The sequence below is a fragment of the Drosophila elegans genome, unplaced genomic scaffold (assembly GCF_018152505.1).
Source record: "Drosophila elegans isolate 14027-0461.03 unplaced genomic scaffold, ASM1815250v1 contig_468, whole genome shotgun sequence".
NCBI lineage: Eukaryota > Metazoa > Arthropoda > Insecta > Diptera > Drosophilidae > Drosophila > Drosophila elegans.
This window is the reverse complement of record NW_024545855.1, coordinates 2337405-2362490: the sequence shown is the minus strand read 5'-3', so window position 1 is coordinate 2362490 and position 25086 is coordinate 2337405. Positions and strand designations below refer to the sequence as shown.

The 25086-nt window shown below is 37.8% G+C and overlaps 3 protein-coding genes across 5 annotated transcripts in view; 1 reads left to right on the top strand and 2 right to left on the bottom strand.

Annotated features, from left to right (window-relative positions):
* LOC108143819 (furin-like protease 1) overlaps positions 1-25086 on the bottom strand; it is a 142516-nt gene that overhangs the window by 30524 nt on the left and 86906 nt on the right. The gene's annotated exons all lie outside the window — the stretch shown is intronic.
* LOC108143821 (leucine-rich repeat-containing protein 15) lies at positions 8438-10132 on the bottom strand. Its single transcript, XM_017268359.2, has one exon. The coding sequence runs from the start codon at positions 10030-10032 to the stop codon at positions 8632-8634; it is 1401 nt and encodes a 466-aa protein (XP_017123848.1). The 5' UTR covers positions 10033-10132; the 3' UTR covers positions 8438-8631.
* LOC108143823 (collagen alpha-1(I) chain) lies at positions 10229-12102 on the top strand. Its single transcript, XM_017268360.1, has 2 exons — positions 10229-11278; positions 11336-12102. The coding sequence occupies exons 1-2, from the start codon at positions 11254-11256 to the stop codon at positions 12100-12102; spliced, it is 792 nt and encodes a 263-aa protein (XP_017123849.1). The 5' UTR covers positions 10229-11253.

Below are 25086 nucleotides of genomic sequence, written 5' to 3'. Positions count from 1 at the left end.
TTCATTTTACCCCAAGTCAGCCAAAGTGAAGGGAGCAAAATATAAAATAAAAGTTTATTACGCCTACGTTTTATATGCGCAATTGGGTAGCCCTGAAAATTGGACTACACTTGACTACCTACACATAAGTAAATATATTATATACTCGCCTACGAAAACCTAATTAGTTAAACCTTACCGAATGCGGCCCATAGGGCGATGATAGCTATGAAGTGGTTATAAAAAGTAGAACACGACAACGAGGACCAAGCTTTGTCAATTGGCTTTATGGCTGAGCAAAAGAATAGGACAGATTTTATGACCCATCCCTATAAGCACTAAAATCCTCGCAAAATGAGTTGCGCGCTGTGGCATATTAAGTACACCACACGTTGTGCCCTAGGAACAAAAAATACAATTTAATTAATTTTGTTACTCTGTTGTGTTTTGTGAATTTCCCCGAATTAAATTTGGACTGGAAACGGAAGTAGCCGAAAAAATGTTAATTGGATTTCCGCTTTCTGCTTTGCGTTGCTCTTACAACACGCTCCCTCGTTATTAATTATGACCGTGCATGTGTGGGTTGCGAAGAAAAAGCCGCGAAAGGGATGGAGAAAACATTCACACAAAAATGGTTTGCCAGAATTTTAATATCTCTGCATATTTATTTTGGGTCGGCCCCCCAGTTTCCGCTTTATTTTTTTTCAAATATTTTTGCTTGCAAAATGAATTATTTGAACGATAAGAGTTTCCGTTTTCTGTTGGTTTTATCCTTTAGTTTGTTCGTTTCCGGTTTTTCGGTTCGAAAGGAAGTAAGCCCAGGGTAGCTTTTTAATAAGTTATAAATTCGCAGCAGCACGGCAATGCCCAGGAGATATCATTTCGTTATTTGGCCATCAAGCTTGTCGCATAGGTAATTCTATTAGAATCCCCCAAAAAAAGGTCAACTCGAGGGCACAAAAACAAAAGACCGAAAAGAATTTGCCTAACTGTAACATAATTCAATTTATTTAACAAATTGACTGCCACAGCCTGACCAACTCAAGGGTCCCACGAGAGAAAAAGAGAGGGAGTGATAGTCCTTGTGTGTGGGTGTAACATATGCAAATTGAGAAATCGCTTAGGCAACTATGTATGTGTGGGTGGTGGGTTGAATATATGTGAGTGCCAAAAACTGGCTTCCAAATAATTGCTATGTAGAACAAGAGCCATGGCGGCGAAAGAGGAAGAAGGTGGTCCCATGTTAAAGTGTATAAATCATAAGGCGAAAAACTGGCAGAAATGTATGTGGCAGCCAAGTTGGTTGAGCAACTTTGAAAGAATTTCACCAAGAATTTTAAGTCTGCCAAAATGCATATTCTTTTATTTTTAGGCATTCTTCAGAAGAAGTCCACAAGCAGCTTAAAGAGGTCTCGAGAACGGAATGAAATGGGGATTGCTTGCACAAACCTTTTTCAAGCTTGTTTATTAAATGCTAAGACTAACACATTTTTTTTGAGCTTTTCAGTTTTAGTAAAGCAAGCAAAAAGATTTCAAAAGCAATAACGTTTTTAAGAAAAAAAGTTAAAAACTAACTGAACCCTGATGAAATTTTTTCTTGTTTCGGAGTAAATCTGACGATATCTCAATTAAATAAAAAAGCCACAATCGATCCAGTCTACAATCATTTGGCTTACTTCCCCTCTCTGCCAACAATTCCCTTAACTTTTGTTTAACAAAAGCGCCATAGGAGAAGGCATGAAAAAGGCAAAGGCAACAATGAAAGGCCAACTGTATCGGTGCTCAAAACATTCTCTGTGTGTGTGTCCCTGTGCCTATGTGCGTCTGGCTGTGTGCTGAATTATTTATGCCCGCACGACAACAACAATGCTCGTAACAATAACAACAGCAATTGCTACAAGAACAAGAAATGGCCAGCAACAATATGGCCAAGGGGGAGAAAAAAGGTTAAATCGTAGAGCGTGCAATGAGACAAAAACCCAGAGAGCACGCACACACCAACAGATCGCCACACACTTACACACAGAGCAACAAACTTCTAACCGTAAAGGACACATGGCGCATTGGTCTCAAACAAAAGGCTGTTAGTGTTTGACTTTTGGCTGCCAGAAAGCGTTTTTCCCTGAACCAAAAAAGTAAAGGGCAGCTAAGAGCATAATCGGCACGGTTTTTTAATTATACTCAATAAATTGGCCTTTAAAATAACTTAATATAATAATATTCAATTTTTTTGAAAATATTTCCCATTTGCGATACTATTTTTTTCATTAATCCCGAGGAATTCCCTAGTCGCCACTTTAGCGCTCCCTTTACTTTTTCCTCGTATTTCCCCATTTTATTGTAGTTGTTACCCCTTTTTTCCAGCTGTTGGAAAACGTTTGCCGTCGTCATTGTCGTCGCCACGCTGTCTGGTCTTTGGTCCTTTGTGCTGTGTTCTTGTATTTTTTCGGCTGACTTATAATTTATGAACCAAAGTTTGCGGAGTTTGGGCTGTGAGCTGTGTTTCCTGCTACATAATTGCAAAGTGAAAGCGACAGAGTAGGGCAAAAAGGGAGGAAAACGAAGAAGTACCATGTGGGAGCTGTAAAGGTTGAACACATAATGCGATACTGGGGAATTCTCCACCAGACTTTGAGTGGCAAATGAGTTAAGCGAGTCTAGACACGGGCCGAGATGATGAAGTCTGGCAGACAGATGATGATTGAATGGGAAATATAGTTGTCCGCTTCTCACGCCTTTCTAGATTTACTTTGGTTTAGTTTCACGGTTGAGATTAAGCTTACCTGTAAAGAAAGAAATAATATTTCGGTTTAAAATGTTGTTTAGTATTGAGTGTTTTTAAATTTGTAGTACATTTTAAGAAGTTCCTAATTTCCTCTTAATAATAAAAGAATTTAAAATTTGTTAAAGTAAAAGTAAAATATTTAAACATTTTTCAGAAAGTAGTATTTGTTGCAATTGATATAATGATTTAATTAATTTGTTTAATGTATAAAAATAATTGAAATATACATTGTATACCAAAATGGCGTTAAGATCAATCGAGATCACAATCAATTCGATGAATAATATTGCAAAATATGGTGTTTTGGTTAATATTGTTTGTCATAGGAGTTGATAATTTGATAAATTTGTATTAGAAATATACTTTGTATCACAAAAAGGGTTAATATTAATCGGAACCAAAACCAATTCGATGAGTATAGTAATACTGCAGTATCTTAAGTGTTTTGTGTATCTGCACAAATAGCAGAACAAGACAATCCCAATCAGGATCAATTGCAGGTCCCGGTCGGACAAGTGGAGCAAGTGAGCCAACAATGAACCCAGTCCCTCCAATATGCCCAATGCCGTTTGCAGCTCTCGGCTACTGCTGGTCGCTTCTGCCCCTTTTGCCCCCAACGATGTTTATCGTTAAATTCAATTTGCAATTTATAAGATTTTATACGCAATCGAAGCAGCAGAGAGTGGGTAGATGATTTCAGAGTAAGCTTGTTACTAGACAGGACCCTTTACACCCCTTAACACCCAGAGCAGTTGGCCTCCTACAGATATCCTATAAATTGTGCAGCTGCGCATTCCATGCGAATAACGCTCAATGCAATGGATGGATGGTGGGATGCTGGGATATGGAGGTGGAATATTGTCCACTGAAGTGGAATGCATGTACTGGCAGGCAAGGCAACTGAGATTCAAGCGAATCGCACCACACAGACCCACCCAAAAGCCACCTCTTGGTCAACTGCCAATATCATGTTACGTGGCTTTAAGCAAAGTTTCTGCTAAATCTGAAATTCAATCGAACCCATTATCTAATCTCTGTCCCTCCTTCCGATTTTTCTCTGTTTTCCCTTGTCGGATGCATAGCATTTTCCTCCTTTTTGGCCGGCTGTAGCGACCTGGGAATAATAAGCAAATGATTTGTCATGTTTAGCTCCCTCTCCTCTACTCTTTTAGATTCAATTTGCAATGACAAATGCTTCTCCGGAGCTCTAGCCATGGTGAAATGCATTTGTTCGACCGGGGAAACTGAATGCAGTGGTAAATGGAGATTCAAATAGCTGGTTGAGATTCCAGAATCTCTGTCAGTTTTCATGACGTGCTTTTGTTTCTCGTTTAGTTCTCAAATAGAGAGTTAATTTGCATAAATCATTCAATTTGCAGTTAGTTCTTAAAGCAAGTTAAGGAATACGCTTTTTATAGGAGGAAGAATTTATGCTGTTGCTAATAATGTTTTAATCATGGGTGACACAGAAATTTGTTTAAAAATGTATCAGAAACGCTTTTAAAGTAAAAAATATCCCATAATATAATCTCGCAAGTGTAATTGTTCATTGTTTAAAACTTTTCCTTTTGTACACCACTCATTTTAACTACTTTCTTCCTGAATTTATGTTTCTTTTCGCCGCTTTGTGTACATTTGTCTTACGTGCTTTTATGCGCTTTTACTACTTAGTTAAACAATTTGGTTAAAAGTTGGAAAACACAACGGGCACACAGCCAAACAGGAAGCCACTTGGCGGTGCTCCGGCTAGGATGAAACGTGCGTGCATTAGCAGTCAAATACTTGGCAACTTTCCGCTTTCTGTTCCTCTTCCTGTTGCTCCAGATCCATTCTTAATGCTGCTGCTGCTGCAAATTAAACGTAACTGCGCTAAAGACACGTACGCTTTGCCGACCAGGTGTGTTTCTGAAGTTTGGGGCGGCGAAAGGGGCGTGGCTGCCTAATTGCGCCAAAAAGCCAGTTAATAATGGTAGCAAAACGCAAACAACACACGAACAATGGATGGCAAATGAAATTGAATTTTAGCGGGATTACATTTTTTTCTTTAATTAGTCAAGGGCAAAAGGGAAAAACCATTTCTTTTTTTTATTACTTTTAACAATATTACAGGTCTTTAAAAAAGGAATATTAGTTCGAAATCTTCATTTTTTAAATTACTTATTACGTATTACACTCTTAAGTTATTTAAGAGTTATTTATTACGCTTATATCTGTAAAATAGGTTACACAAACAAAATTTGAAGTGGATTTTCTTTAATAAAACTTTTAAAATATAACCACTCAAATGTATTTGCTTTGTATTCATATCTTCCATATTAATCATTTTATAGTTTTTGAAGACAGTTTTAATTTTCTATAATGTAATTTGTTCTTTAAGGTAACTTTTAAAATATAATCGTTTAAATTCAATTGATTTTTTTCGTATCATTTAATGGTTTTTAAGGTCGAGTTTAACTTTTTATGATTTAATCTCTCAAAATTGACCGCAGCTGTAAACGGAGATTGCAATGTTTGCACATATCATATTAAATTAAATTTAATTTCGTTTGGTGACCGCTAATTAGATGCGTTACAACTTGCTTGATATCCTGTGTTTGGTGGTCAGAGGAGTGAGTGAGAAAGGTAGAGGCGTGAGGAAGCGAGAGAGCTAATTAAGCGCGAATTTATGCAAACGCATGTTGTGCATACGCCTCGTTTGCCAAACTAGCAACTCACGCACACACACTCAAAAAACGTCGCCCTTACTCGTATATTATTCATGCTGCCCAATTATGCACAGCCCACAAAAGTAGGCAACATATTTTTACTCCCTCCCTTCGTTCTTCCGCATTTTTAATTTAGTGCCACCCACCAAAGCAACTCGGAGGCTGACCGCCTGTTTTTGCCATTAAGCTTTATTTATGAGCCTGCTGCCGGCCATCTCCATATATATATAAATCTGTTTGTGCGGCGGGCACTGAAAAATTTAATAAAAATTAGCCTCAACGCCTAATTGCGCACATAATTGCAGTGGAGCGTTTGCATTGTTTATGGCTAATGGGAAAAAACAAAAGCGATTGAATGATTTGCTGCCATATAATATGGAATTAAATTGGTATAATTAAATTGCGAGTGGAGCATGCAAATATAACGAGTCCCTATAGCACACGTATGTTAAGCTATGTATGTTTTTTTTTTTTTTTTTTTTGTGGCAGCCACTTGAACAAATCAAATAAGCACGCATTTCACTTACGGCACGTAACGGGAATTTGAGTGAAGAAACGTGAGCAGAGCCAGGAAATTAAGTAAATGAGAGGTGGGCACAGAAAAAGACACATAGAAAAGAAGAGTCCGAAAAGATACACAAGAATGATGGACAGGAAATTTATAGGGAAATACCCATACCCATTTGATTTCCTCTCAAATAACCTTGACCCATTATCTAAAGCTTGCCCCGAAAACTTTCTTTCAGCAGCTGGCCACCCTCCAATAATAAAAGGTAATAAGAAAACTACGCCATAAAATAATGAATATTACCGAAAGAGGAGCTCGAAAGTTCAATTAAGGTTCCAGCGGGTAACCTCGAAAGTACTAAAAACTAAGGCTAAATGCATTTGTACAACATTGTTGGGTAATAAAGTCAACTTAATTTCAACAAAGTGGCGAGGTGGTGGCGGTGGCGTTTAGGTAACGAGCAACTTTTGTGCTCTGCTTTTGTTTTCTTAATGAGTTGCGACGGCATCGGAACAGCAACAACATTAGCAACAAGCTGCAAACAACAATTTCATAAACTTAGCCGAAAAGCATTTGAGAACCAGACAAAGGCAGACAAGCGTAAGGAGGAGCGACATCCAGAGTGTAGTTGCATATGTTGCAAATCGCTATAACGTTCACGGTCTTACACAGCAAAATATATATTTTGTATAAACCCAATTAGTACCATATTTTAGTATTGCATTTAGAAAGCCGAATGTTACAAGCTATAATTTAAAACAGTAATATGTTCCGTTTATAGAAATCTATTCTTATATATTTTTTTTACTTTTGAATTTTCTTCTTATGCTTACGACTTTTAAGTTCTTGTTAGTTATAGTTGCACATAAAAAAAAAATTTTGACTATCAATTTAATTTACCAGTAAAGTAAAAAAAAAAGTATTATTAAATATACCAAAGTGATTCCCAAAGCATGGAGACCAAAACGATTATCATTTCTTTTTAATTATTATCTGTCATAGCACAACGAATATTAGTTGTAATTATTGCTGCTTGTGCACAAATTATAAAATGTATAGATTCAAGTACAGAAATATTTTGATGTTTTTAAAATTACTAACAATACTAATTTGCTATTTTTACCGTTTTTTTTTCTAATAGAAATTTTTTTCTAATCAAAACGTATAAAAGTATAATTTCTAATCAATTATTGTTTTTACTCAATTTTTATTCTAATTTGAGGGGTAAAATTAAATTTGGCAGTGTAGAGTTGCGGTTCGCGAATATAGGGGCAAGATGAAAGGAGGCAACAGCAGCAGCAGCACCAATGGCAACAATGGCAGAACAAACGACGCGTCGGATAACGGAAACGGAAGTTGCTTACAAGCTTAGTAAGACTCTAAGAGCGAGAGAGAGATAGAAAGGGCAGAACATACAATAGAACGGGACAGTCATATGACTGTGTCTTAATGGTTTAAGCTTTAAAATGTGCTGCATACTTTATGGCGTCTTTCATCGTTCTCCGAATTTTTGCTTATGAACTTGTGTCAAAGGCGAAAATGCAGCAGGAAAGAATAGAAAATGCAAATGATGCTTATTGAAAATGCTCTTTTCCGGTCACGAAATGTTTTAGGACCGTCATCTATAAATCATTGTAAGCCCATTACAATCTGCTGATTTTAGGTCGCCAACTTTTCAACCAACATTCAACAACATTTCCATAAAAATGTACCCACAACTTGATATCTGTGGCAGTTGGCATAAAACTTTACCACCACACCCTTTTCAGCCCAATCAACTGTAAGCAATATTTTAATGGTATTCCCGTGTGTGACTGTTTGTTTATTTGCCACAGTCCCCTGAACAAACTCTTAAATAGTTTGGGGTAGAAAAAATATTTACAAAATGTATTTATTATTATCATTGCAATGTTCAGTTGACGCTGCCATAAAAAATAATATTGGCGTTTGTTTATTTGCGGGCATCCCAGTGTGTCCGCATTTAATTAAGTTTTGTCGGTTTTCAAGTGTGTCTGCCGGCTCCTCTGTGCACGATTACGCTGATAAGTTTCATTTAACAAAAAACAGTTTGTTATGGCACAAATATTTTTTCAGGATTGCTTGTGTTTTGCATAAAATATTTATGGCATTAAATTGAGCGTTAGCGAACTTTTTTTAATGCGATTTTCGAGCCCGCCGTAAAGCCTGGAATTTATCGCTGTTTTCAGGTTTATGCACAAAGGAATTTTAAATATGTTCGGCAGAAAATAATTTTGGTGACGCACAGCTGATTGTAAAATATGAGAGACTAGTTTTAGTCCACTTATTAGAAAAGAATGAATTTTAATGTGCTCTAAAAAGGCAAAAATATATTAAATTGTTTGATTAAATCTCTATATTTTAGTGCTGACAAACCTGACGTTTTTTCCAGCGAAAATAACAAATCCAATATTAATGATTTAGCTTTCAGCCCCAGTTTTTCCTCTTAAAGTCAAAGACTTTTTTTCCCTAGAGTTCCAAGTAGTGCTTTATTGGTTCTAGTAATATATCTCAAAATATCCATTTGTTGCTGTCATGTGTCAAATAAATTAAAATACGGTTAACAATACTTCATATTTGATAAAATAATTGGTTAAATATTGGGATTAAATATGTTTTGGTTTAATATAGCTGTGTTATAGCTTCATTTTCAGCTCCTCCAACATGCGGTAGACCTTGACGAACTTCTTTTCGACCAACTCTGTGAAGGTCTTGATCTCATTTCGCACCACCGATAGCTCTATGGCAGCCTCCGATCCTCCAGATTCACACTTCTTGGACTGCTTATCGCTTTCGTACCAACAGGCAATGCCATCCACGTAATCGTCAACCAGTTCCGGCGCTGTTATATCCTCCATAAAGGATATATCCTTGCGTTTTACAAAAGAACTCATTAGAAGTTGAAGGAAATCGCAGTTCCAGTTGTTCTGCTGAAAGTAGAAGTACTGCAAGGCCTTCAAACTGTCGAAGATGGTGATCTTTAGGGAATATATAGAATTCCCCGATATGTCAAGCATTTGCAGATGACCCTGTTTCTTGAATAATCCCTCTGGTAACTCGTGGGCACCGGTTGCCGAAAGATTCAATCGCAGCAGAGAGGTGAATCTGCGCAAGGGATTTCCCTGAAGATTTCCCAATGGATTGTGCGACAAATCCAAAACGCTCACATTGGCGGCCAGTGGAATGTGTGGCATTTCCCTCAGCGAATTATTATGCAAATCGAGTTCATGACTCACTCCGTAAACGGTTAGTCTCCTCAAATCGCAACTATGAGCTATGACCACATCCAGCAAAGTAAAGTTGAGTGTTAGCTCCTGTAGGATATTTCCAGAAATATCCAGCTGAGTCAAAACCGGTTGCAGCTTCAACAGTTCCGATTCGAAGGCGGTAAATCGATTTTTGGCCAGATTTATTTTGGTGAGATTTAAATTCCGATCAAAGACTCCTCTTGGCAGAGCCTCCAAACGATTTCCAGCTAAATTTAGATCCATTAACTTCCGCATACCACTGAAAACTCCCAGCGCCAGCTGCTCCAATTGATTTTCGGCCAGGGAAAGTTCCTTCACCTCCTTCAGGGCATGGAAACTATGATTTCCCAGCTGCTTCAACTGATTACCCTGAAGATGCAAGATGGCCAGATTGTCTGCACCCAGAAATATATTTTTGGGTAGATCCTTGAGGTGATTGTGACCCAGGAACAAACTCATCAGATTGCTGGCACCCTCAAACTGCGGTTTCTCGAACGTTTCCAGCGAACAATTCTCCATGCGCAGCACTTGGAGATCCGGAAAGGTGTCGAACAGCAGATGCGGTATCTTGGCAATGCTCGAGTTCACAAAGGTGAGCATTGTGGTGCCCGTTATGGGCGCTTGCGACAAGATCACATAATCACTGCGCCCGATCACCACATTCGTGCAAATTCCCGCACTGCAATGATCCTGCAGCCAAAGGCGGCGCAATTGTCCGCTGCCAGAGGGCGTGGCAAGCTGGTAGTTGGGCGGTAGGACCAACAAAAGAAGCCACCAGAGTACCGCCATGATTTCACGACCCGAATTCAGGACCCCCGAGTGACGACGATCCTTAAACTCGGGAGCCGCCAACGAAGCGCTCGCCACGGCGCAACTGGCTCAACTGCTTTGACTGCCGACCATTTGATCCAACCATCCACCGATCTGGAGAATTGAAAAAAAAAATCCAAAATCTGATGTTCTATGGCCACCCCAAATGCGGATGCGGGTGCTTCAATTCAATCGCACAAATATAGCAACATTGAAGGGGTGGCTTGCTTGGCAGTTGTTTTTGATTTAATTAAATTAAACCCCTGCTTGGTTTCTTTTCCAAAATATACATCATGCTGAACTTTCAATTTCGTTCTCGTGCGACAAACTATTTCACTATATATACACACTCGTTTTTCTGCACACACTTGTTTTATTGCATTTTATTATTTGGGTTTCGGAGCTGCTGCTTTTTGTATCTGAGCTGACCGCGTCTCACTGATGAAAATGAATGTTTTTTAAAGTAGGAAATGGAAAACAAAAAAGAGACAGGGAATGCACCAATGGTTGAGCGATTATTTTTGGAATTTATTAAGGTATTGCAAAGCAGAATATTACTATAGTTGAAGTTTATATTTATTATATTCTTTCACTATAAATTTTTAACACTTTTAAATTTTTTTATGTCTATCTGACGCCTAGTTGTGGATTAAAATGCTTGACCCAAAATAGTATGTCGATAGCTAAATGTAATAAATCACAAGATACAAGAAAACTGTTAAAAATCTGCCTTTTCTTAGAGATTTCGCTAAACCTAACGGGAGAAACAAATTTTGGATACTTTCGAGAAGTTTATTTTTATTATATTCTTCTTAAAACAAGATTTTTTTAAATTTTTATGTGCCACTGATATAAAAATGTATCTATTAAGTGAAATGCTTGACCCAAAAGACCGGTATGTCAAGACCTAAATGTAATAAATCACAACCTACAAAAGGGTTAAAAATCTGCCCTTTTATAGAGATTGCGCATTGCTAAGCCGCACCCAATGACTGAATGACAAAGATCCCGAGATTAAGCGAACCAGTTTAGCACGCTGACCCATTTTAAACTGGGCAGTTAAAATTGATTACCAACGATATGAAAATAAGTTGATTGAACTTGGCCATTACCAAGAACCTTTCTTCAGATCTCTTATCTTAGTAGAAGACTCTGGTATAAAAGAAGCTGGCAAAAATTAAGAATCAACAGTCGGCTAACATGAATCGCAGAGTGCAAGTATTGGGTGAGAAAGGAGTGGCTTACTAAAATTTCGAAAATAAAGAGTAACTCTTGTTTTCAGTGATCTTGGGACTGATTTGCTGCAGCCAGGCACGTATTCCCAACCTGCGTCGGGTTGTTGGATCTGCTCGAAGTGGCTTAGATGTGGATGTGGAGGAGCCGATTGGCCCTCAAATTCTAATCTATTCACCTGGCGATGCCATGGCTAGATCCGATGACCAGGAGCCCATCTTCCAGGAGCCGCAGATCAGGGAGGAAGTAGCGGAATCCGAACCGGATAAGGACAGTCGTAAAGTGCCCGATTATCTCTACTCAAATGCCATTCCCATGGTCAACGATCAGAATGTGAAGTACGTTGTACCTCAGGTGGCTGCCTATCCCGTGGCCTATGGCCCTCAACTGATCTCCAGCAAGAATGGAATCAACCAAGGAAACCAAGGTAATGGTCTTTCCTACGTGGTTGTCCCACGTGTCCAATTGGGTTTCAATGTTCAAGGTCAGTCGGGTTTCAATTGGCCTGGGCTCAATCTGTTGCCCACAAATCCGGGTAGTGAATCGGCAGCCGCCGAGAAGGAGGAGCCCCAGCCACCCACTACCTACATTCCGATTCCCGTGCCCGGTCCTCCTGGTCCACCCGGTCCACCTGGACCACGTGGACTTACTGGTCCCGCTGGTCCTCGGGGTCCTCGAGGTCCTGCCGGTGAATCGGGCCATATATCAGCTCAGAAACCTCAGAGCATTTGGTACACCCAAACCGGCAGCAGTAATAACAATAATAACAATAAGCCCCAGTACAACCAACCCTTTTCCGGTGGCTATCAAAGTTAAATAAAAAAAATAAATGAAACAAAAAAAAAGGAAACACAAAATATAAATTTAATGGATATTTATTTTTTCAAGTTACAAATTTAAAATTTTTTAATAATTAATTTAATTATTCAAGTCTCTTTCATCAAGAGACCATTTTTGGTCATCTTTAAACTTTTAAACTCTTTGCTCAAAAATAATAATTACTGAAAAACTTGGTTGACTAAGCTGATTTTGGTAATAATTTATTTATTTAAGACAAAATACAAAAACTGTTTATTATTTTATAGAAAAGCAGTACACATTATTAAAATTTAAAACAAGAGTTTTGGTACCCTTTCTTTTATAAGAACTAACTTATAATTTTTTTAAGTTAAGCTAATAATTATATTGGCTGACAGGATGTGGACTACTATCATATCCATTAGGACATCCTCTTATCTATGATTATGGTATTTACTATAAAGTATACATGTGACCGGTGCACTTGTACTCCGAGGAGCACGTCGCTGGCATTATCTGGTGTACTATATCTACGTAAAGTATCTATTGTAACGAGTGTGTCAAACGTTGGTGTTGTGGTCAGGCCATAAAAGGTCTGGCGGAATGCTCGTGTTTGGTGTCAGTTTATGGCACGCTAGCACACATGCAGACGTAAGCACTATGATGATTGTGTGTAGTTTACATGGATTTTAATATCACTTGGCACACCACATCTAGGGGATCATTTTTTTTGGTACGCTCGCCCGTTCGTTTATATTGTTTTTATTTCACTTTTTTTTGGCCCCATTGACGGCGGCACCTGAAACAACGATTGCCATCTCTGTTGCTCATTTGGGAAATGGTAAATGGTGCAGGAACACCCACACAAACAAGCTCAACCCATTTGGATGCCATTTAGTTTTTATTGCTCTTTAGTTGTTCTATCAAAAAAAAAAAAAAGACCCACACATTTGCTTCAATTGATACGCAGCACGCATTTATTTCAATTAAATGAGAATCTTTCATACGTTTAGTGCTTGTCTCGTTCACAGCAGCTGCAGTGTACTGGGGCCACAAAATGATGGATGTCTTGGCAGGAAGTTTCGTTCCCTAACAAAATTTTATAGCATTCTTTAACTTTCTTATCCGTAAATTTTAAATGAAACTCAGACAAAGCTAATGCCAAGACAGCATGACATACAAGATTGTGGCTGACTGTGATGAAAATGGAAAAAGGAAAAAGAAAATTGCCAACACATGTTTGAAGGAAAATATTGCAGTTAACTGAGTGGAAGCTGAATAAAATTTGAATTAAAATGTTTGTTTGTTACTTGGCGACTTGCTCATGACTTGACAACACCTGACTGATTGGGACCACCATTTTTCATCCCAAACGCACATACATCAAAAGGCGGACGACTCCATGCTGATTAAGTTAAAATGTTAATAAATATGATTTTCGTGCTGCGCTGGTTGTTATCATTGCTCTTTGGCTTCTTGCCATTAAAATGATTATGGCAATAAATAATAAAGTGTTGCCGGGGGATGCTTTTGCGTGTCTCAGCAGGAGAATATCCATGGCAAGATATACAACCACTTTGATGTGGCCCAAATGGAAGACACGAGGCGTATGGGTAATAAGACAACTCTCTGTTCAATGATACTTAAATTTTGAATATTTCGGTATCAGTCAAATTTTTTAAACGAATGTGTTTCAAATATTTAACCATTACATTTAAACAACCAAATTCTACTTATGAATACTGCAAAAAAATAAAATTGCTTTAAATAACTTGTTCAAACAACTTGTTCAAAATATTGTAGTAAAAATCAAACTCAGACATTTAAAAAAAAGTATCGAAAAATAATTGGCAAAGGGCACTAATTTAATTTATTAAAAAATCTTTTTAAAATTCTCCACTCGGAAGAGTAGAATCATTAGGCATTTCTGAATTGTGTACAACAAAATATACACGTTCCAAGTGTCTGCCCAATCAATGTAAAAATATCTCCATAAAAAAAAGTATAAAATCATCAATTATAAATATCCGGCTCATATTAAAACTAATATACAGCCGCACCGATCCAAAATCAGTCAATAAAATTCCATCGATAAAAAAATGTAATAAAACAAACAAGCCAGTCATCACCCTCCATCAAATCATCCCGCCAACTAGCCAAGTTTATTAAAAAATTGCTGAAAACTATTTGCCAGAAATAGATATTTCCAGCGAACATAAAATATCCCAGGGAGGTGCTGCTGTGCGGAAAGGGCGGGAACAAACGTTGGCTGTAATTTGCAGGCCAAGTCAGCGAAATGAACACTGGCCGGAACTATGGCGTTTTGCTTGCACAAACTGACAATTTAAACAAAACAGAAATGAAGGGAAATTTATTTTTTAAAAGAACTTGGCCAGAGATAATAGAATAAGGCGGGAGTGGACTTGGCGGGACGGGATGAGCGGCTGCAGCGGAAGCTGCGCCATTTTCATGCCAGCTTGGCACTTGCATATTTCATGAGGCAAAAATTTATAAAGAAGCAAACAGAGCAGCAGTGCGATTCGATCGGGGCAAACACTTAGTGCGCCGCCGAATTCCCTCTAATAATTCGCACACTCGACTATTATTTATTCATTCGCTTTGCATTTGCATCCGTAATGCGGCTCGAACAGATTAATATTTTATGGAAACCGCAGAGTGGAGACACAGGACACAGCCCAAGTGGCTTAAGTGCTAATGAAACTGACTGCTAAATTATTCATTTGTCAACCAAATCAAAATGCTCTTTTTGAACTTTTCGTTCAGCTTCATTAGTGGGATTAGCACTAAAACTGTTTTTTGTTGTTTACTTACATACATTTGCTGTCATTTTATGGCTCATTTTTAGCGTGTTGCTTACCTGCGAGAAGAAAAAAGAAGAAATAATGTAATTAGATAAGTTTTTATTATCGCCTTGAATCAAATTAAAGTTCTAACCGATTGAATAGGGAGTTAAAGTGTGGGAAAAACATTTCGTTTAGATGCAATTAAACCGCACTCTAATGACTTTTAATTAGCGCAGAGATTTGTAAGCACACACAGACACACACTCAGTCCTGCTCTTATCTGCGGCCATGTCCTGTGTTTGCCTTTTCCCCAGCTAAAAGCCAGGTGTGGTTGTATTTTTTTCCTTCCTTGGTCCTTCCATTCCAATGCACAATGACCATAAAAATGGCCCAAAGTGGCGAGCCATTTTAACTGGACTGCCTTGGCAAAGACCAAATCCTTAATTACCATGGCTTACACACATGTAGGCACACGTACAGTTAAGGAAAGGATTATAGCGACACTAATAAAGTTTGAAAGCTGTACATTTTTTTGTTTCACTATTTCTACTTTATAAACGTACAGAGCTGTTAAAAGTTGTCTGTTTTTTTTATTAAAATAAGTGTTGAAAACTTAAACTAGCTTTGTCCCTTATTCAAATCAAAATAGTATATTAAAAAAAAAAAAATTATTAATTATTTAAATAAATGCACAAATGAAATTGAAATACCTGAAGATAACTAAATATTTTTAACTTGGTTGTTTGTATTTTTATTATTGTTATTATTAGTCTTAGAGTGAGAGCCCTATACTATTATTCAAATCTGACATTTTTAACAAAACCTAATATTCCGTCCATATCTGTGCATAGTTAAAGCAGCTTAGCTTGGCTTTCCTGTTCTTTCTCTCTTTCTGCCGCTTTGTTGTTGTCATTATTATTCATAACTTGGCAGACAGTCGCTCTTATTTATGTTCCCATTTGCACAATGGCCAGGACCCTTTCACTCCGCTTTCGCCCCCAAAACCCTCCCCGCACAGTCCTCTAATAGGTGTTAATGTGTTTTATTGTTCTTGGGCAGCCAGGTGGCACACAACCTGCAGGGTCTGTGGAAACAAATGAACTTGACACTGCTGTGCAATGAGACAGAAATCTTAATGGAATTACAGATCTCGAACTTTGTGTAATCGGTTTGGGAACGTACCACTGCGAAGCTAAGGGGGATGAAGGGTATTGCTGTCCTATTTTGGTTCTTTTGGCAAATTTTCATTCATTTTTTCATAGCCTTTGGGTCACATTTTGTCTGTAGTGTAGACAAAAATGATTCTGACAAGTGTCAATCTAATGTCGCACACACACTAAAACTAAGCAAGTGCTTGTCTCTCACTGTTTCTTTCTACTTCTGTTCTTCATCTCTTTCTAATTCAATCCTTCTGTCTCTTTCGCACACACTATATATGTCCCATCCACCTCGGGACCCTTCATATGTGTTAGTGGCAAAAATGCTTTCATTACGGTTGAAGTGGAATGCCGAGTGGGCCACTTGACGTTGAACGCGACTTTGAAGCCGCTGCCGATGGTAAAGCTATGGCAAAAGCTATAGCTAAAGCCAAAGCTGATGCTGATGTGGCCATGAACGAGGGCTGCATCGAGCGTTGAAGAGTGAGAGAGAGGGAGAACGAGTGGAAGAGGCACAGAAACAGTGGCCTGCATGTGCGAAGAGAGCCGAAAAATATGCAACACATTTGCGAAACAGTATTTTACACTTACAGTGTAATGTAAGTTAAATTCTCTTTAAATAAATTTATAATTAATAAAAATAACTATTGAGGCGCATTTATGTTTAAAAACTAAAGTACAAATTGTAAAAAAAAAAATCAAATATAATAACATAACATGAATTTACAAGAAAAATAGTCAAATATTTAAATTGAAAACATATGCGATTATTATAAGGACAAATCGCGGATAGTAATAAAATTGGGCTTTAAAATAGTTATCTAATTGAAAATCTAAAAACTACACAGTTGTTAATAAAACGTACAAATTTGTTTTAAGTTTCTTTATTTATCGAAAAGTTCCATTATATTGAAGATTAAAAAATGTTGCTGCTTAAAGAATTTTCCCTGTATTTCAAGTGCCAAAGTGACTAAGCAAATGTGGCTTAAAAAGCAGGCTAAGGTCAGCGGCAAGTTCAATATACAGGCGACAGCACACACACACATACATACTCACACACACTTCATACAAACAGAAGCCGCACACACTTACATAATTGCAACGTTGATTGCCATCCGTTTTATGCGCCTTTTTTCAATGTCAACTGGCAGGCAGAACAGAATGCTTTTGTTTCGTGTAAAACTTTTTGAATGCATGCCAAATCACGACGAGGACAAAGTTTTGTGGGCAGAGAGGAATGGCTTGGTAAATTTTTGGACAGCACAAAGGAAAACCGTTGCCGGATTTATAGTCAGTGTGTATACTTGCAAATGCTGTCGTTAAGTAAATTAAAAGTATGAAAGAAGAACTGGGAAAAGTGATTTTGCAATTGACACTCTAAGGATTATTTAAAATCCAATGCTTTCAAGCAAAAACAGTAAAAAATACAAAGCAATCAATCTAATATCAATCTCAAATCACAGTAAATAACCATTTCCCATATTTAATTCTGCATTTATCAGTGCCAAAAAATGTGAAACGTCAAAAAAATCGAATGAAATAGCTATGTTCTAGTTGTTAATGCATTTTTAGAAAAAACACTTCCATCAGGATCCATCTGCACCAAGAAACCATTTAGCTGGGATCAACGCTAAACGGCACTTGAATGTGTCCGGTGGCAATTAAAATGCCAATCTATTTCCACAGACACAATCGTGATATATGAATGTGGCACTAATAACTCAAATTGTCATTTGGCATGCGGGCCAAATGGATAAGAGGGAGTGAATAGACGGCACAGTTCAGGTCATCAGGGCGATCAATAATTTATTGCGAAATTGGAGAGGGGTAAACATTAATTAAACACACAGAACAGCACAAAACGCAGGAGCTTACGTAGAAATTGCAATTTATTTATGCTCTCAAATTGCATTTAAGGGTTCATTAATTACAATTTAAGTCTTTAAAAACAAAACTCTATTTGCATGTGCTAGCCAGGCGTATGCGTGATATCGCATTAAGTATACGCAGTATAACGTGGATAAAAATGGATTTTAAGCCAAATCCCCTGGGGCTTTAATTTGATAAAAACAAATTAAAACAAAAGCTTTCCAAACATTTGAACAATATTTTCTAATTGCACCCGAACTGACAGCGGTCAAATATCAAATTTCCATATTGGCTTAATCAAGCGGAAAGTGTTGATTTGATTCCTATCCGCCGTCACCCTACGAACAGCAATTGTTAACGATTTGTTTGATCAAGCTGTGGAGTCTAAAATTCAATATACAGAGACCGGAAAATTTTCAATATTTATGCTGGTGAAATATTTACCGTGATTTTCCAAACTGTTCTCTCCCTTTTGCACTTGCAATATAAAATCGTTCCACTTGATTGAGCAATGTATAAATTTACGAGTTTCGTTTTATTTTGAGTATTTTTCATTGCCCGCTTTCGAGGGCAATTAAAAGGACTCTAAAATCTAGTCAACTTTGACTTTTGACCAATGTCGATTGTACCCTGTGAGTGTCTCTTCCCCCACACGACTTTTAATTAAAATCACAGCGGCCATTTACAAGAACTCACAGTTTGGTTTTTTTACTCTCCTTTTCAAATATTTTTTGTTGTTGCGGAGGGTCTCTGGCTTGGCCATTAGCAATTTTCCACTCAACTGATGCCCAAACGCCAATTGCCGTACAGCAAAAGGGAGGAGATCATCGGCAAAAGGCAGGGCGTGTCCAGACGGCGAAAAAAAAGTAATTCACAATCGGACAAAGGAAAAGCGCGCGATTCTCTTATGATTTTCAGCCTGCATATAAACGACAATGGGTTGGGAGAGATACAGAAGATGCCAAAGAGAATGGCTGAGCCCATGCTAAAAGCATTTCGGGGAACAAAAAGCTCAAGTTAGAGGCGTGGTTAAGACGGGCTAAAAACGCCCGTTTACTTTGGCTTGTCTCCTTTCGTATTTCTATTTACAAATATTTTTATTTTCACATTTTTCCCCGGATTTTCCTAAGGAGCTGCGAGAACAAAAAACTGTCAGCAGCCCAAAAAGATAAGCTAAGAAAACACGATGCGATTGGGCGTTAACAACAACAACAAGAACAACAATAGCCCAGCTGTAAAAACTTTGTATGCAACGTTTTCCAAACGTCTTCCTTCGCCCTCGTTATTCATGTTTTGTTGGCGATTTCTTGTTAATGCTAACCAAAAAATTGAGAAAACCGGAAAAGAGACGCCCCAAAATATGCATTAAAAAATGGTAAAAAAAAAGTCTGGTGGAGAATGATTTTGCAATGGGCGGAGGATGTAGTGCGAAAGAGTAAACTTTCCTTTGAGGCGGGTCAGCTCAGTCAAGTGGAGTGCTTCCCTCAAAGTTGATGATGAAGCAGATGATTGAACTTTTTGATGGAGAGGATATCTATAATATTTATGCAGTCCATGCATAGCCAAAGGAAAGGGATTATTTTGATGGAAAACATCTACTTAACGTAGATGGTAAGTGCCACAAAAAAAATGAATGAAAAATAAGCAAGTTGGTGTAAAAATGTTGTCCCTATATTAAATACATGCCTTTCAATTAGCTAAAAGAGAAATATTATCGCCATAACAAGATCTTGTTTCGCGTCTGTCTCATAAAGTTAGCTAATTAATTTTACTGCCTGCCCAGGAACATAAACACCAACTTCATCACCATTACCGACAAAGTTGCTTGCTGTGAACAATGTGTCAGGTGAGGTGGGATGTTCATTCGTTCTTGCCACAAGATCAGGAAATGGGCGGTGGGTCAACAAAACCAATATGGCCAAGTTAATTGAGCCCCTTAAAGTCAGCTATTTTGTTGGTCTGTTTGTTGCATGTAGGACTGAATCACTGAACTGGAGCAGAAAAACAGAGTGAGAATCGAAGGAGGAAAAGCCGCTACAATGTATAGAGCAAAACCGTTGGCTCACTTTTCAGGGCAATTGAATCGGTGTCAATGCAAATTTTTGGCCAAAAAGTTTGCAATGAATTGCGAAATATTTATTAGCTCTATTCGAACTTTTCTGCACTATTGGCAAATGCACAAAAAGTTTCCGCACACACACAATATTTCCATCATTGATTCATTTGCGGCATAAGAGTAGTAAACTTAATTTCAGTCGACAAAAAAAAGAGGAGAAGTGGAATAAAATATGTTACCCAGAAACTTGTCTGTTCAATTGCGTTTGAGAAACTTTGGGAAAATGTACGAGAACCTAGATACAGTTGCTTGGATTGGCAGTCGGTCGATTCGCTCATTTCACACTCAATCGCATTTGGGCTTTACATATTCAATTAGAAACGGAGAGACTCCCTATCGATTTACTTATCCCGCTGTCTGCTGCAGGCATATTGTACCAAAAAGTTTGTTCCACAAGTCCCAAGGATCAATGGCGCAAAAAGCAGAAAATTATGTAAACTTCTGGTATTCCCCATGTCATGTGATTAAAGTTGTACAAGTTCTCAAAACATGCTGAATGCAAATCCCCCGCTTCTCGGCCATTTTCTACTATTTGCATAGGGATCCAAGTTGTGTGACAATTGTGAAATCCAGCCAAAGGGCAGGGTGGGTTGCAAGCAGAGATACGAGAGTGCCTGCGTGTTGCTTTGTTGCTAAACAAAAGTTAAGTCATAAATATTTTCCGAGTTTTTGACTTAAAATTTATCAACGATATCCGCCTTGCAACCACGCGAAAGCCGAACAAAGGACACGCCAGCACACAGGCATAAGTAGAAATATATACATAGACCAACATACATACCCACCTACAATATTTAACTTTGGCTTGCAAACTTCCCGTCCCGACATGCAAAAGTTCCAAAATATATTTGGAAAATTTGTCAGCCGGTGTTAAAGTTGAGCCAGTGTTCAATTGGTTAATATTATAAATGGAATTTGGTAAAAAATGACAATAGAGCAAAAAAAAAAAAAAAATAGAGAAAAATAATAAGTTTAAAGTTAGAAGTGTTTAAATATGGGATACAGTGTCTAAAAAATTTTTAGAAAATTAAAAAAATAACAATAGCTATATCACTTGAGTAAAGAAAGAGTAAATAAAGTTTAAAGTGTTTAAATATGTTCTGAAATATTATAACGTCTTATTAAAAATTTTGCATTGCCAAAAATGAAACCTTTAATTAAGAAATCTAAACATAAAATGTCGTTCATTGTTCTACCTTTTTCTAAGAACTAATTATTAATATGTAAAAAATGTTGGGCTTCAACTTAAGTAGAGCTTAGACCCTTTTACCAAAAGTGTCACCTTAGTGCCCAACAACTTGTCAAATTGTTAACTAATTAAGCCCTATTGAAAAGTTTACCTTTTTGTGCTGACATTTCCCTTGAGACAATCAAGAAGAACCGAAGAAAAAAGGTCAGCCTTTAATTTTTTAGCTGGAAGCTGAGAAGAACCCGGATTCTGAACCCCACCAGACCTCTATTAAAAATAAGCCATTGACCTTTATCAAAGATGTCCCGCAGTACGGAATTAAATGTAAAGAGCTTGCAGGTAAGAAACGAATGTCCCCAAAGGACGGCCATCTGGCAGTGATTTTAATTACGTGAATGCAATAAGCGTACGGATGCAACCGCGGGCCTCCTCAGGCACCCACAAAATCAATCAATCTGCCGATCGATCAATAATTCAATTGACCCCGGCTGGCTCAAGAAAGTGGCAAATTAATTAAAAAAGCAAAAATCAGCCCAAAAACGCAAATAAGATTAAGTAAAGTGGAGGGGGCGCAGCGGCGAAAAAGCTTTCCAATTAAATTGATGAGTGGCCGAGGCCGAGGGATAACATTTATCAGCACCAGCCCAGAAAGCAAAGGAAGACAATAGGAGCTTAAGAAGGACCAAGGAACTCAAAGAGCTGCAGCAGGCGGACAATGAATGAGTGTTATGTAAATGACGCTATACAAAAGTGGAACAATACAATGGCGGGAGAAATGAAGAAAAGGAGGCCGGACCGGAAGACCATAGTCAGATAAGCAAATGACAAACAGCATAAGGAGGCGGTAAAGGATTTCTTATAAAGGTGCACTATTTGAAGATTCTCGAATTTTTGCCTTTTATTTGAGCATTTACTTATCAAAAAGGGCAAAGGGCAAAGTTTTTTAGACAACATAGTTTGTTCTTCTCTATACGCTTTTTTAAGAACTTTTTGCCAACCCCCCTATTTATTTACCAAAACTTTCCTGATTAGCAGTTAGAAAACGGAATTAAAAGTGCAGTTAATAAGCGCTTCTGTCCAATTTACTTCTTTTCTTGTCACCAAATATTTTTCACCACCTCCCGTTGTCCAGAAAATTGTATTTATATATTTTATCATCATAATTTGGGTGCCAAAAAGTTTTTAGCGCTGAAATATATAGAGTATCATTTTCATTAAAACTTCTGACACACCGTGTTTGTTGATGTGCCCCGCCATTCGGCAACTCCTGCTTCACGCAAACAAACAAATGCAGACCAACCCTGAGAAGTTGCTATTTGAAATTGCACAATTCTGGCTATTAACGCAAATGGCAAAAAGTCTCGCGTTCTACTACTTCGTCTTTGCAGTTTTATATTTTTATTAATTGTTTTTGCCCTAGTTTGCTCTTGCTGTTTGGCACTTGTTGTAGTTTGTTTGCGAAGCGAGTTTAGTTTTTAGTTTATAACGCTTGTTCGCCCCCACAAACAAAAAATTACAACATGAGAAAGAGAGAGAGCAGCAACACGAACAAGTGCGAAATGTTTGGCAACACTTTCCACGAGTTATGTTTCGAATGTTTGAAGGCGGGGTAAAAGCTCAAAGGGTTGGAAGTTCGTGTTGGATGAAGCATAGCATAACAGGGTTCAGGTTGAAGAGTTACCAAAGCGTTTAGTTTCAATTGTGAAGGTGAGAAGCCAAAACAACAAATTAACTTCTTTGGTAATGTTTTTGATATATAACTCAAAGAGAATTATATCATTTTTCTCATGAAGAGTTCAACTTTACGTAGCCCCAACAAAAATAAAGCGTTAAAGTTTACTTTAACTTCTGATATCAAAACCTTCCTCAAGCTACATATTCATTTTTCATTTCCCAGCAATCAAGATGGCAATTAATAAACGTAAGTATGGCAGAAAGTCTATGATTCATTTCCACTTCCGCTTTGCGCTCAACTCATAACAGTTTTACAGCCGTTTCGGGCGTCATCTAATTATGCAAAACGGTACATTTCATTTGCAGAGAGTCAGTCGGTGGTGTCTGTTCGCATTCAGGTTGGCCTTAAGTTGGATTCATTTTAACAATGCCATTCAAAATTAATTTTCAATTAACTTTCGCGGCCCGAGTCCGGCCATCTGCCGCTCTACGCTGGAGACTTTTGGCCGGCTTGTGCTCCATTTATAACTAGTTCGGAGTGCTGACAAAAGTTTTACGTGTGCGCGCCGCAGCTTCATAAATTGAATTTTCCGCTTTTTGTTTCTGCCAATTAAGTCAATGGTCGAGAAAGAGAGGGCGGCATTGTGAGTGATACTAATTTCCACCGACACGAAGGCTACTTAAATTCGGCATTCTCTGCCATCCATTCAATTTTTCCTTCCAACAAAAAGGATTCCAATAATGGTAACCGACGCACAGTTGGTCTTTTCGTGGCTGAGGCTTTTTACGTCCACCAACTGCGTGACGGCTTGGTCTGCCCCTCAATTGAAAACACAAATTCCGGGCTCCATTTGAAGCTCAGACAGCGAGAGTAGGACTTAACCCTTGGCAGCCGCAAAATAACTGTTTGGAATGCATTTTACTTTCAAATGCTCCATTGGGTGGTAGATGTGCGCGATAGGTATTTCTGTGTACTGGCGTTTTTAACTGGGTTCTTGTATAAATAGATATTCAATTAATTTGTATGTCACTTTAATAATTAAATTTTCCTCACATTTTATTATCTTTTGAGGCAATAAATGGAGAAAGTCAATCAATCTATCTAAAAATTAAACTAAATCAAATATTTTTGTATACTATCAAACTTTAAATTTTGTTTTTTATTTTAAACAAATTTAAAAGTCTAATTGTCTTCACAAAATATTAAATACTTGAGCCAATAAACAAAGAAAGGCAATAAATCCAACTAAAAATAAATCGAAATCAAATACGTCCTGATGGCATAAATTAATTCCACAGTGATTTCTGCAAGTGTAGTTAACAGCAAGCATCTGTAAATCCATACTTAGGACCACTTCTACTCCTGCCCCACTTTTCTCCATCTCCAGCTGCCTTGTTTTATCGCAAACGATGCCATTACAAGGCGATTTGAGCTCCATTTGTGCTGGCCAGGATAACTTGACAGTCACTTAGCGGGTTCTCGTCTGGGTTGCGAACTGGAGTGCGGAGGATATCGGAGAAGTAGCGAAGGTGTGTGTATCAAAGTAGCATTTGAAAGTACATGGTCGAAATGCTTTCAGATTAAACTTGTCCTGCGGCAACACCTGTGCCCGCATTTCGAACCCACTTTCCCCCCCAATGTTTTCACTCACTGGCTAACAGACATCCAAGCAAAGCTGGATAGCACACGAATGCAGTGGATGCAAAAGTGGGAACACTGATTTCTGCCGAGGAAACTTTGTCCAGTGCTCTGCCTTAGCAATAGATATTACGGCTCCCCCAGAGCCAAATGCTTCTTTTCATAACGAAAAACTTCTCTCCGGTGCCACAAACTTTTAATAGTCTCACATTTGAGTGTTCTAATCATATGCTAAACTGGCTAACGAGTCTCACTGGATATTGCTTTAGGTGTTGCCCAAAACTTCTTTGAGAAATCCAGGGGGAGCTCCCATGGGAACAATCGGAAAAATAAATAAAAAAAAAAAAATTATAACTTTTCTGTTTTTTAATTTTTTGTTTAGTTCTTTGACAAATAGCAATGTTTAATTATTTCAGAATTATGGTTTAAATTTTATCAAAATCGGACGTCTATATCATATAGCTCCCATAGAAATAATAAAAATATATAAAATAACTATCAAATAATTGAGAAATTGAAAATCATCATAGTTTCAATGTTTTTAAACATATACG

Excerpts from the sequence above, each read along its gene's own strand:
- LOC108143823 (XM_017268360.1), top strand. The coding sequence starts at position 11,254 with ATGAATCGCAGAGTGCAAGTATTGG. Across the intron at positions 11,279-11,335 it reads TCGCAGAGTGCAAGTATTGG|TGATCTTGGGACTGATTTGC; the intron begins GTGAGAAAGGAG and ends TCTTGTTTTCAG.
- LOC108143821 (XM_017268359.2), bottom strand. The coding sequence starts at position 10,032 with ATGGCGGTACTCTGGTGGCTTCTTTTGTTGGTCCTACCGCCCAACTAC.